Source organism: Heliangelus exortis, chromosome 2 (genome assembly GCF_036169615.1).
Source record: "Heliangelus exortis chromosome 2, bHelExo1.hap1, whole genome shotgun sequence".
Classification (NCBI taxonomy): domain Eukaryota; kingdom Metazoa; phylum Chordata; class Aves; order Apodiformes; family Trochilidae; genus Heliangelus; species Heliangelus exortis.
The window spans coordinates 51,487,162-51,500,201 of NC_092423.1; the positions used below are offsets into that span (position 1 = coordinate 51,487,162).

At 37.3% G+C, this 13,040-nt stretch overlaps 1 protein-coding gene across 2 annotated transcripts in view; it reads right to left on the minus strand.

Moving 5' to 3' along the window:
* The window catches only part of VPS41 (VPS41 subunit of HOPS complex), a 95,584-nt gene that overhangs the window by 50,935 nt on the left and 31,609 nt on the right, over positions 1–13,040 (minus strand). For both annotated transcript variants that reach the window (XM_071736144.1, XM_071736145.1), the window contains exons 5-7: positions 10,450–10,524; positions 4,831–4,893; positions 3,623–3,688 (exon numbers count right to left, since the gene is read on the minus strand). In XM_071736144.1, the coding sequence (XP_071592245.1) occupies positions 3,623–3,688; positions 4,831–4,893; positions 10,450–10,524 (204 nt within the window). The remainder of the gene's footprint in view (positions 1–3,622; positions 3,689–4,830; positions 4,894–10,449; positions 10,525–13,040) is intronic.

Below are 13,040 nucleotides of genomic sequence, written 5' to 3' on the forward strand. Positions count from 1 at the left end.
TCTACCTGGAGTGGAAAGGGGTTTAGACATTCTTGTTTCTCATCTCAGGCAGGAGAGGCAGATTTCTACAACACTGAAATAATATTTCAGAATTTAATTTTTTTTTTAAATAACAAGACATTTGCCCCAGATAACACTAACTTCTCTCTAATTTTACAAGAGACAAAGAAAGAGTCTAATGTTTAACCATGGACATTGATATGTAAGATATGTTGATATATCAGAAGCTAATTCCAGGAGGGGAAAGGGGACTAACATGTTCAGACACATCTGCATTTGAAAACAAGTTTCTATAGTCTGTATTCTCCAGCAAAAGGAATACTGACCTCATTAAAAATATGTTTTAATATCTATTTCATATATATATATATGTATATATATGTGTATATATATATGTATATATATATATGAAATGTTTCAGATGGGATACTCAAATCAACAGTTACTATAAAAAATGCATGTTCTGTGCAAATGAGGAGGCCAAATCCTTTAAGATAATGAATACACTACTCCCATACTGGATTCAGAATTCATTTGTTTAATTGTGCTGGGTTCCCACTACCATGCTAGGTAGAGAACTCCCCCAAATACCTTAAATACTATGCATACAGCAGAGTGACTCAATCATTCCAGAGGATTTAGTCTCCTAGGAATTTTACTACAAAAGCCTTTGTGTATAGTAACACTGTTGACAAAACACAAAATAGGGAGTCTCATCAATGCCTCTGCCTAGAAAGAAACCTCAGGTTGTCCTGCTCACCTTATCTTTACATAAGATGCAATAGGTGATACCTTGAGGTAGGAACTGAAATGTCCTAAGTGTTTTGTCTGTTAGTACTGCCTCTTTAACCCACTGGATATAATGGATTCCTGGACTTTGCAGCAACATTAATTTAGTTGGTGTGCTGGGAAAGACCAGCCCTCTAACAGTTAAATAAAGTACACCTTGTTTTCAGCTTTACCACCCTAATTTAGCTGGCTTTTACCCTGTTATTTTTTAAGATTAGACCCTTTTTTAGGTAGAAGGTTATGGCCTTCAATAGCACAGTATTTGTCTTTTCCCTTGCTTTGAACCTCCACTGTCTGCTCTGGACAGGAATGCCCTGTTATTTACAATATATGGTATTATTATTTAAGGGTTACCATCATCTGCCAAGTCATTGCAATGGTGCTGTACTTAATTGCAGAGATAAGAGGGAGGGGAGCAGGGAAGTGCCTCTGTTTAATATGGTACCTATTGTTTCACACTGTGATTGTGCCAGTGTTTCCAAAACACCTGCCCTGTTTCTAGGCACAGATAACACTCATTCATTGAAAAAGGGGGTAGAAAAAAAGCCTTTCCAGACCAAAATAGAAGGCAATTATATTATCCAAAGCTTAATGAAAGTTCTTAACTTTAAAAAAACAGTGCTTTACTAAGCAAACAGTTTAAAGTGTTTAATTAGTTCACAGTACCATTTAGATAAAACATACTCTTAAAGGACTCTAGTTAAGCAACTGTATACAAATATATGAACAGCAGAGTAAGCTTCCAACAATCTGCAATGATTTAAACAGCTACCCCAGAGAGCACTGCTCTTCAGTCAGGTTTAGGTCAGGCTCAGATTCTAAGATATGGCAAATCTCAGCATCACATGACAATCCACCCAAGTTCCAAATATCCACCTGTCTTGGGAACTGAGAACCTTCATCCCTGAAATTAATCACTTAGCTTTTTTTCCCTCTTTCTCTTTTTAATTTTGTTTGTTTGCTTGTTTTTCTGTTGTTGTTTAAGAGATCGTTGCTCACCTTGAACATTTGCAGAATGCTCTGCAGTGGGTCTTAGAACTGTAAACTCTATTTTTCATACACATTATATTATTATGAAGAACTGCATATTTCTTCACATTTAAAGAGGTGGTAATTACCCTCTCACACCATTCATTAAGGATCCTACTAAGGCTTTATTATTTTCATGCTTGGCCATGAAAATAATAAATTTAAGCAGATATTAAAGTGGTTTTTTTCTTAAGAGGAGACAAAACTGTGTTAAAGGTCAGGGGGGCAAGCACTTGCTTCCCATGTGCATGCATTTTCAAGGCCTTTTCCTTTTCAGAAAAGAAAATGTACCTTCAATGAGTAAGTAGGTGGAATTTAGCTTTCTGAATTTTCACAGAGCTGTTGTTGTTGCTGTTATACAAGCACATATATTCTTTTTGAAGTAGGAGAAAAGGAGAAGAGTTTCTAATCACAAGGGCAAGAGGTTCTATTTGTTGGTTTTATGTATCAATAAAATCAAATTACATTTGTTGAGGGACATTTATTTCAATGCTAAATGGTTTATGATAATATGTCAATTAAAGTTTTTCTGAAGAAGAAAGTTCCCCAGCAAAAAATGGCTGCATTAAGAACGAATATACCATTCCCCAGAGGACAGAATATAAAACAACCTGTCAAGTAATCAAAGATAACCAAAGAGAATGTGTTAACTCCCTGATGTTTTTTTCTGTTCAGCATCAGGTGAATGCAAGCTCTTTTACCACCTGAAGGAGCCCAGTTCTATTAATTCCCTGCTTCTCTTTTTCCAAACCACTTTTATCAGCACTAAAAAGCTTCACAAACTGGTGGCTGACAAAGACATACACTGACTGTGCATTATCTTAAGGATAACACCAACTCTGACCAGCCAGCAAAAGCTGTCAAGCATACATGCCACTTAAAAAGCAAAATGGAACACAGCTTTTCTTTGAACTATAAACAGTTAATGAAAATTAAGTTGTCTTCTGCACTATAAGCCTGTATTTCCCACATGCTGGTAAGAGAAAGCAATAGCACTCATTTTGATGCACCTGTAAGTGAAGATTGTACATCCTTAATTCATAAGAAAAGGCAACAGGGAAAGTTCATGGACTCAAGAAACTGTTCCAAATCAAACTTTTTTTTGTATTTTGACTGAAAAGATGCAATGTGATAAAAGACACTTGCAGAACTCAGAAGCAACTGTAGTCTGGAAGTCAGAATTGCACCAGTAAGACACCTGATGCACATTTAAAATAACAACTGCCCAAAGTAGAAGACAACTATACAGATACAAGAACTTTAAAACATGGGAGCTCTACTCTACTAAGTACTGATCTGGATTACTTTAAAAACATACGAACAAAAAAACTCACACCATGAAAAAGAACTGATGAAGATACTTGGATTTGTTTATTTTAAAAAGAAACAAGCAAACAAATGAAAACCAACACCAAAGCAAAAGAAAACCCCCAAACATCAAGGACATGCATCGTAGAAGTTCAGTATTAAGGTCTAACCTTCACTCCCACTTCAACAAACTAAAATGAATGCAGAAAATCTGGCCTAGGAAATGCAAATAGCATTTTTTTACGCTATGTAGACAGAAGTATTTCTGTGTTGCAACATTGTTTTAACATAAAAACTCGACTTCTACCAGGTTGAAATTATTCATTGTTTTAAGTAAGAATTTTTTTTAATACAATGCACTAAGAGAAGGAAAAAGAAGAATTCTTTGCTCTAGGTGTTAAAAATCACATACACAGTCTTTTGAGCTATTTTAAAAAGATGTTAGAGCTATCTGGTAACTACATAGTGTAAAGTTCATTATACTGTGACTGCTTACCTTTTTCCCTCCTGTTACAAATTGCTTGAAGTGCGATCTTACAAAATGAGGATGAACGGCAACAATCTGCAGGGAGCAGCAGGGGGAGAAGAAAAAAAAAAAAAAAATATTGTTTTATTACTTAAATAGGCGTTTACAGAGAGCAACACATCACTTTTTAAATTAGATAAACCTTTGCCAAGGATCAAGCATTACAGTTGAGTTCTTTCTCTGAAGTAGAACCTAGCTGTTTCAGACATTTATTTTTCCTAGAAAAGAATAATGATCTGTATTAGGCAACACGGAACAAGTCACACACCTGATACTGAGGGCCACATTACACCAAAAAACTTCTTTTGCTCAGTAGGGATTAAAATTAGGCTGTGCAGCACAGGACTGCCACAAGCAACAGCTACCCCAAGAAAGTATTGTTTGGTGCCTGCCTAGAGGGCACAAACACCTTGGCCCTGTCTCAGATCAACCTCCTGTAGCATCAATGGACCTTAAATAGCCTCTTTCCATCATGCATTACATGTCAAGAGTGGGAGATGCACAATAAGACACTAAAAGGCCAATGAGTCACATCTGATGCATGTGAAAGCTCAAGGACCTCATTCCTTCTTCCCCTCCCAAGAACAGCTGCAACATGGAAGACCCCAACCAGCAAAATGCAATCATTTGCCCACACCACCTGTACTTCTGCAAAAAATGTTCTTGTTAAAAGCAGCTACATCTTTCCATACACCTACTAGAGGTGCTTGCTCACCAGCCAGGCAGCAACACGTCTCTGAGGCAGGGTGTAACTGAGGTTTTTCCTGCAGACAGGTTACATCAGCATCACCACCCACTGCCCTGTCGTGAGGTATGTTTAATAGATACAAATTCATTGCAAAGTATTGACCTTGTGGTTAGCAGAACCCTCAGAATTTATATCACAAATCTACAAAGAAAGAAATGTGTTGAGACAGGTAACAGCTGAAACAGGACAATTTCTCTTTCACTTTGCCTTTTTTATTTGAAAAACTCAATAATACTTATTACACAGCCAAGATTGGCTTTCTTGATGCCTAACTTGATCAAAAGCTTTTATATTGATACAGATAACTATTTTTTAGTGACTTGAATAACATTACAAGGAAGCAGTATTCCTCTCATTTAAATTCAATGTCACCTTTCTGTTATTAGAGACGACAGCAACACAATTACTAAAGATTAAAACAAGCACTTACTTTAATAGGACAGTCAAACGTTTCATGAAACTCTTCTGCTGAATACAATCCAAACACCTGCACCTAAAGAAGTGCATAAAAAAACCAAAAATATTTATCTAATAGCCACCTGACAATTAAAGATGAATGTACATCACTACATCACAAAGATTCCTTTGAATGCTAACAGTTACATCTTTTTTCCTAAAAGAAAGCTGGATTTAACAAATCAGGGTTGAGACATTTTGGGCTTCTATTATGGCATATCTCTAATTATTTGCAGCTCTGCAAAAGTACTTAATGTGAATCTTTTTCCTTTCTTCTGTTACAACAAAAACTACACATTCCTTTTGCTTTAGGCTGATCAAATCTGTTTAACAGATACTGATCTAAGTAAGGTAAGAGCAACATAATATCATTCAGGGGAAGATAAATTAAAACCTCTTCCTTTCTGAGAAAGAACTGTGTTTTTCTCCCCCTCCAAGCAATACCAGGTTTACATAAGAAAAAAGAAATTCGTGGCAATAAAGTAAAACCAGCCTGACAACTAAACACCACATATTTCTTGGCATTCTCTCCTTCTCCCAAGTGCATTCATTGCTATTTTTTTTTATTCCATGACCATTGGAAATGTCTTTCTCTGAAGATTCCTACTTTCTCATCTATGTTGATGTCTCCATACATTTAATAGCTTGCACCGAAGTTGTGACCATAGGCAATTGGAATATCTATCAGAATTAATGCATCTGAAGAATGCTCAGCATTAAAATACCCAACAAAACAGAGTATGTTTCTACTGTGAAGATAATTAAAATGTTTTAAAATGTTTTCTACACTTTCCTTACAGAACAGGTACAGATGTATCAAGTGCTAAGAAACATTTTTAGACTTAGATGTTATGACTATGCAGTAGGATTCTTCAATTTCTCAAGCTTTTTTTAAGTACAACCCTCTTTTGGGCTCAGGTCTCTTCATACAACACGAAACATTCCCTTCCTCAATTTTTGGATGTGATAGTTGACAAGAACTAAGGAGTAAACCAGGCTTGAAGACTTATATCCAGGAATTAGTAACTGATTTACTAATTATCATTTTCACAAAGAATAATAACTGGTTTCTTCTTTCCTATGATATTAAGAGGTTTTCACCCACTGCCAGAAACTGTTGGAACAAATTACCCCAGCAGGGATGGACACTGCTGGTGGGAGAAGGGAGAGCAAAAAAAAGATTTGCACGGAGCAATCAGTGGAAAACAGCATCTGACAGATCTACTTCAGAAGTTTCTCAGACCAATTTAGTCATTCACCCTTATTTTCTGGAAAACATAATCCCATCAGTAACTGCTTTGCATGTTCAACGAGTTGGACTCAAAGATCTAAGAGATCTTTTAATCTTGTTTCTTTGTTTCCTCATCCCATTCATGGTTCCTTCAAAGGGAAAATAAAAAAAAAAAGAATCGTAACAAACACCCCCAAACCACTAGACAAAGATCTGCAGAACAAATCCAGAGAACACCAGTAAAGGGCCTCAAGAAGTTAGGCTTAATGGCTCTAAAAAGATCAGTTCAGAGGACACAAATGTCCAAAATTCCTGCAGTCAAGGAGACAAGAATGAAAATATTAGACTTCAGGTAAACTACAAGAAGAAATAAGCCATCAGTGAAGAACTAAGCCATCATCAGAGTGGCTAAAAGTTCAGCAGTCTCAGTGAAGTTAAAAACAACTCAAACCACCTCATCTCCTTTTCAAGCTTGTCTCCTGGATACATCTCCTAAAGCAGCATTATCAGCTCTGTCCCTTACTCATTAGTGAATACACTGCCTCTAACAACATGCTTTAAAAATACTGCTGCATGCACTGTGTAGGGCTGAGCTACTGCTCCAAAGGATTGGAAAATCAATATTTGTAGACAGTGAGATGCATCACAAAGCTGTGATTATGTATAGCCAACCAAAGGGGTTTATTTGAGTTGGGCCTGGCTGTAAGCCTAGAAAACCTTCGGGCTGATGTCTAGAGGATTTTGTTTTCTGGGTTTTTGTTTTCATCAGTTGGCACAGCATATCCAGTGCAACAGACTAAACAAAATAAGAAACCAAGAAAAGGAAAAATAAGACAGAGAGAGGAAAAAAGGGAGAGAAAGTGTAGACATAGCTTAAACAACACTTAAAATTCCATGGAAGCAAAATCTTCAAAAAGGACAAAGCAACCCTCTCAAATTAGAACTAATTAATCAAAATTATCACTAGCAGTAATGCCTTCAACATTTTTTGATACTACATTGAACATGGCAACATGATATTATTTATTTAAGACTATAAAAACAAAATGGAGCCAGCTAACTAAAGAGGAAAAAACAACTCAGCATAAAATACATACTATGTTTACTCTAGGGACACCAGGTAACAGTTTATTACTTCTTAATGTCTTTTACTCTTCAGAGAGAAAGCAATTCTTTTGCTATTACAAAACTATATTGGATTTATCTATTTCCACTTTCTATCCCCATTCAGCTCATGATGTTTTTGGGTAACTGGAAAAAGGATTTAATTATGACATTCCACCATACTTTGCCAGCCCACTCTGATTTTAAATATCCAGAACCCAGCACTCCAGTGCATACAGACTTTACTGTTTTTTTGTTTTCACATGTGGAAGAAGCAACCAGCATTCAGGGATCAAAAGGCAGGAAAAGAAACACAGTTTATTTAAAAGCTATGTTTCTTGAAAAATTATCAATGTAACAGTTCTTGGATATTCTGAACATAAATGTTGTTACAGCCTTTAAAAAATACACTAAAACACGTAGGCATATGGGCTTTCAATATAATTTCTATTTCTTTGTATACTAAAAAAATTAGGATACAACTTATATTACTGTTATGACACAAGAGCTTCAGCAAAAGCAAGAATCAAATCCATATTTTTCAACAAAGCATACAAGTAAGCAAAAAAATAACCATATTGTAGCCTGCTTCCCCTTCTATTTATTCCAGCCTCCAAATTCTCCTCTTATACCCTAGTATTTCAACATGTAGTCAGTCTCCCCAGCCAGTGGCCAGACTAGAGTGGCAGTGCTGGTTCCAGTCTCTGTTCCCCTCTGTGCCAGTGGTGACCAGCTGCACCTGAGTCCCATTGGCAAGGAAGATTTTTCAAGATTGAAACATGAAGCACAGAAAAGCTGCAAGTGCTTGTTGGCCACGTATAACATCCAGGTGCCAGGTTCTAACATTAAGGCTGGATGCTGCCCAACCCGAAGAGGGTTAGAGAATTGCTGCTATGCTTCTATCCCAGACAACACAGCTAGTCCAAATCTAGTTTGAGAGTGGGAAAAGAAAGAAAAAAGCAGTTAAATAAAATACATCAGACAGCAGAACAGAAATGAGAAGAATGTTCTCATCGTAAGGGTTGCCTTCAAGAAGACAAATGGTTTCCAGCTTCCTCATATTGGATCCACTTTGATATGGGAAATGTACTCCCTGCTTATTGCAAAAAGCTTTTGCAGCGGTCTGAAGATGTCTGCATTAATTGGCAAAAAACACTTGCATCACCACACCTGGCTTAAAATCCACAGGTCTTCTTATACCCCTTTTTTGTTTATAACAGATTTAAGAAAACTAACCTGTTTCTTTTTTTTTTTTTTTTTTTTTTTTTTTAAAGGATCTCACTACTTTTATTTATTTGAGTTAATGAAGACTATGAAACCAAATGTGTGTGTTTACCTTTTTACAATACAACAACTCCCACTCTAGTAAATAAAGAGATACATGGAATGCTAAATTACAGTTTTGTTATGACCCAGAACCTAGAAACGCTACATTATCTGACAAAAAAATTCTGGCTTTTTCTTATACAGTAGCACAGCATACAAGTATGTGCATCTACCCATTTTAGGGGAGAGACACACCTTTATCTGTCAAGGGGAAAGTGTAACTTCTAATTCACCCAGATGTTTCAAATCTACAGATGAGCTTTTCAGTGTAGAATATGGTGAAGCATCAATTTCCTTTGACTTTATGAACACAAATATGATGAATATTGCACTTGTGATACTCCAGCCCTGCATCGAATTACCAGAATTAGCCCTGGCTTGGGGACCACAGTTCAGACTGCCTTGTATGTAATGTCATCTGCTGGATCCACAAAAGCTATTTCACTAAACAAAGACAGATTCAACATTTAAAGCATTGGAGGCTTTTCAAATACTGCCACACCCGAGTAGGGATTAGGGACTTTTGAATGGTTCTGAAATCAAGAACATATCTCTAATATTAATTTAATATATTAAATATATGAGTAGCTTGTAGTCTCACTGCAATGTGCATATTTCAATACAGCCACAGTCAGACCTGAGGAGCCCTTATAGCAAATGTTTCCTTCTCCCCACCATTCAAAACACCCAAACCAACCAGCTTAACGTTTTTATTACCTTGCACAATTACTGACCCTTCCCTTATCTTGCTTAGACAATTAGGACATCCTTGCTGTGTTTCTCACAGGCTGTAAAATTCTACAACCCACTTTGATAGGCACTAGTATCCCAATTACTGTGTCAAGATACTGACATCAAGATATCTCTGAGAAACAAAAGGCTTGGCTACCTGCCTGTTGAGGAAAAAAAAAACCACCTTCTGGGAAAGTAAAAGCCCAAGCACACGCTGTGTAGGGGGGTCATTCCCCTATTTTGCCTACTGCAAAATCAAATTTTAATTTATAGGACTCATAATGAATGAGATGTATCCATTAGAATCCCCAACATTCCTCCTCCCCCCATGTCCCTTCTGTAAGAAATGCTCTCCTCAATAAGATGGACATTGAGAAATTATCTAAATTATTTTTAATGCACTGCATTTGTATATAAGCATTGTATGAGAAAAGAAGCTTAAAGACATCCTGTGCATTAGAATTTTATCATTGCAAACCAACATTAGAAAAGACTGCCATTGACTTAAAAACAAAAAAGACATTCTTATAAGTGGAAAATCAATCACCAAAACCACTAAATGTCACAGCTCAACATTCTAGAGAAGCACTGATAATTGTTAGTTATACACTGCACAAATGATATATGTCCTCAGTCAAGGAAGTAGGTGCCAGTTTTTTAGGAAACTGTACATATATTGATTTTACATTTATTTAATGTGGCTGTTGTAAGACACTTTATTCTTCTGATAAACTATGATTGCTTATCAAAAGATTCTATAATTCAAGAGAAACATTCATAACCTGTGTGAAAATGAAAACCACCAGCCCACAGAAATCATGCCCACAAAATCCAATTTTGTGGATTTATAGCAGAAAGGCATTAAAGTACTGTCTTGCAGGAACAGCAGAGTAGTCACTGAAGTATAACTGGCACAGCAGTAATGATTAAGGTGACATGTCCTCCTGCCACAGCTGTTAATCAGCTTAATACCAGTTACATTATTGACATTCTTGTAATTACTTTTTCTACAGCACATTTGTGCAAAGTATATTTGAGTTTCATTTTGAGTATTCAAAAGTGAGTTCAGTTCTCAAAACAGATGGTCAAAGTGGTGGTGCTAAATGCATGAATTAACTCTGCAGATTGTAACAATTATCTCAAGTGTAATACTGAGGACTTCCCACTACTTCATTAAATGCAGACATGGCTTTGTTGTACCTTGCCATCTTCTGAGCAAACACCCATGTGTTCTCCACTTTCATCCAGGCTGATCTGATTTATCTTCACTGGGCTCTACAGAGAGAAAATTAAAGAAAAGAAAAGAAAATGAAACAACACTTAAAGTTGACTTTAAAGTTCCATCAACAATCACAGGCTGTAATGCCCCCAATGTTTCCTGAGATGTGCATGTAAATGGTTGTGTACTGCTTAGTTGCACAAATAAAAAAACCCCACAAAGCAGGCTCTTCTATGTCAAGGCCAGAAGACAGCCCTCTTTCCAGCCTTTTGCCTAACCCCAAAATTTGTCATTTTTTGCAGTTATGCACCCCAGGGCTTTGGAGCTCTTGTGAAGTACCAGACTCCCAGACCTTGAGCATGTGCATCTGCACAGCACAGATGCTTGCTGAGAACCTCTCCCTCCATCAAAAATTCACATAAAACAAGATGACCAAAGCATCGCAGCAACTGAAAATTCTTCTGGCTTGGTCTGATATCTATACTAGTATTATTTCTTCCTTCAAATCACTTCTGCTTTCTTTTTTGCCTCTAATAGTGTTCTCTGAAGTGACTATTAGAAGGCATTGAAGTAAAACATAGGTTAGTAATTCTTAGACAAATACTGAGGAAAGCCTGAAGACTACGCCAATTTAACAACTTTCCCTTTCCTTATCCAAATATACTGTTGGTTCTAATTTACAGGGTCACGTGGCACGTTTTACTACCTTAACTTAAACATCTATCCTTACCTTAAGTACTAAGGACTTAATATCAGTTGGGTTCTGTAATGCATATCCTCTCGCATGCAAAACCTCATCCAATTCTATTCAAGTACCAAAAAAACCTCCTTATGTACTGTGATCCTGATTTCACCCTCTGTAACAAATACCTCATAATTTCAAGCATCATTGAAGGATCTTCACCGAAAAAAAGTATCTCTAATGCATTTAAGAACAACTTGTCTTACTCTCAGAAGATTTGGGATGGATTGAACCACAACTCAGATTGCTTCTGTGGTTCTGAGAGTGATAAAAGAGAAATCCAGCATATGTTTGAGTGGAAATAAAGTGTCACTGGAACAATGCCGGAGTCCTGGGGTCACATTTGATGTTACACAACTGTGCCTAAAATATTTCAAGTCCTTATATACACTATGGCAGTTGGAATTACATAAGTAGTTCATAATAAAAAAATATATTAAAACACACTGTCCTCATAGACTATCTACAGGTGATAAACCATGGTCTTCTCACAGCCTTTGGAATCATTTTCCCCATAATCCAAAACAAACAAAAACCAAAATCCAGTTTGGTGAAATGAAGTTCTCCTCTCTCACAACTTCAAAGGACTATATGCCCAAATTACACTTCATTTTCTAGGTGTTTCCTACTAATCAATATTGAAAAACTACACCCTGCACTGCAGAAGTTGTCTGATGAGCTGGGAAAAGGATGCTGCCAGACCTTTTGCTTTCTTGCTGCCTTGAAGTGCAGGAGACACTAGGTCACTGCAAAATGCTTCATGGAAATATCACTATTACTGCCTACCAAAAAGTGGGGTTTCCCCTCTGTGTGCTTGCCAAAAAACACATTGCTGCAGAAGAAGCCACACCAGCTCTCCTTGACTTATGTGCTGCAGAAGTATTTTCATTTGTCAGAGAGGGAACTTGCTGGATTTCCAGATGAGGAGCAAGCACATGACTGGCAGTGTGGGCAGCTGGTGAACCCTCCCTGACACACTTGGGGGTGTCAGGTAGGGAGTGCAGCTCAAGCCCACAGTGAGCTGGTGTGGTGACCATCCCTGTTAAAGCTCTGATTCTCAGATGCTACACACACCGATGGCTCATTCCAGGACTGGAGGATGTTGAGCAAGGCAAGACTTAACTGAGGCTGTCAGCCTCAGTTTCTGAAAGCTTCATAGAAATTACTAGCATACACCTCTGTTCCTGCCTTTCTAAACTTCTGTTTTGCTCATCAAAGTGCAAGAGAATATTTTTTATATGTTGAAGGGGGCAGGGAATGAAATGGTGACATCTCCATCATTACCTCTGCAATAAGAAATACCTCTGAGCCCCCTGAAGGACAAGCACAGAAAGTTCAACTGAGTTCATCATGGAAGTGACCTATTTTTTAGTTCTGGGTTGCACCTAAGTTACCATTGCCACAACTGTCTCTCTTCTTTTATTATTCTAAAATCAGGAAGGCAAAAGACCATCTTGATCAGCCCCACCTAAGCACAGGAGCAGACACTGTTATAATGTTCAAATGGTTCATCTCTCCAGCATCTACATCTGTTGTCAGGGCTGACGTGACAGCAACAGTAAATCTTACAGTGTTCCTGCATGATGGGCCTTCTTGAAAACACTCTACTATAACAAAGCCCAAGAGAAAAAGAAATAAAATAGGGAAGTCAAGAAGAGTTGACAGCTTAGTTCTGCAGTCCATAGTTCCCATGCTGTTGGCAAATGGCTTTGATAAAGTTTGACACTCAAGAAATTAGGTTAAAGAAGAAGGCAAGGTAGGCTATGTAAGTTATCTTCACATAAAACATGAAGACGAGGAGCAGAATGATGGAATTTATCTATCATGCTG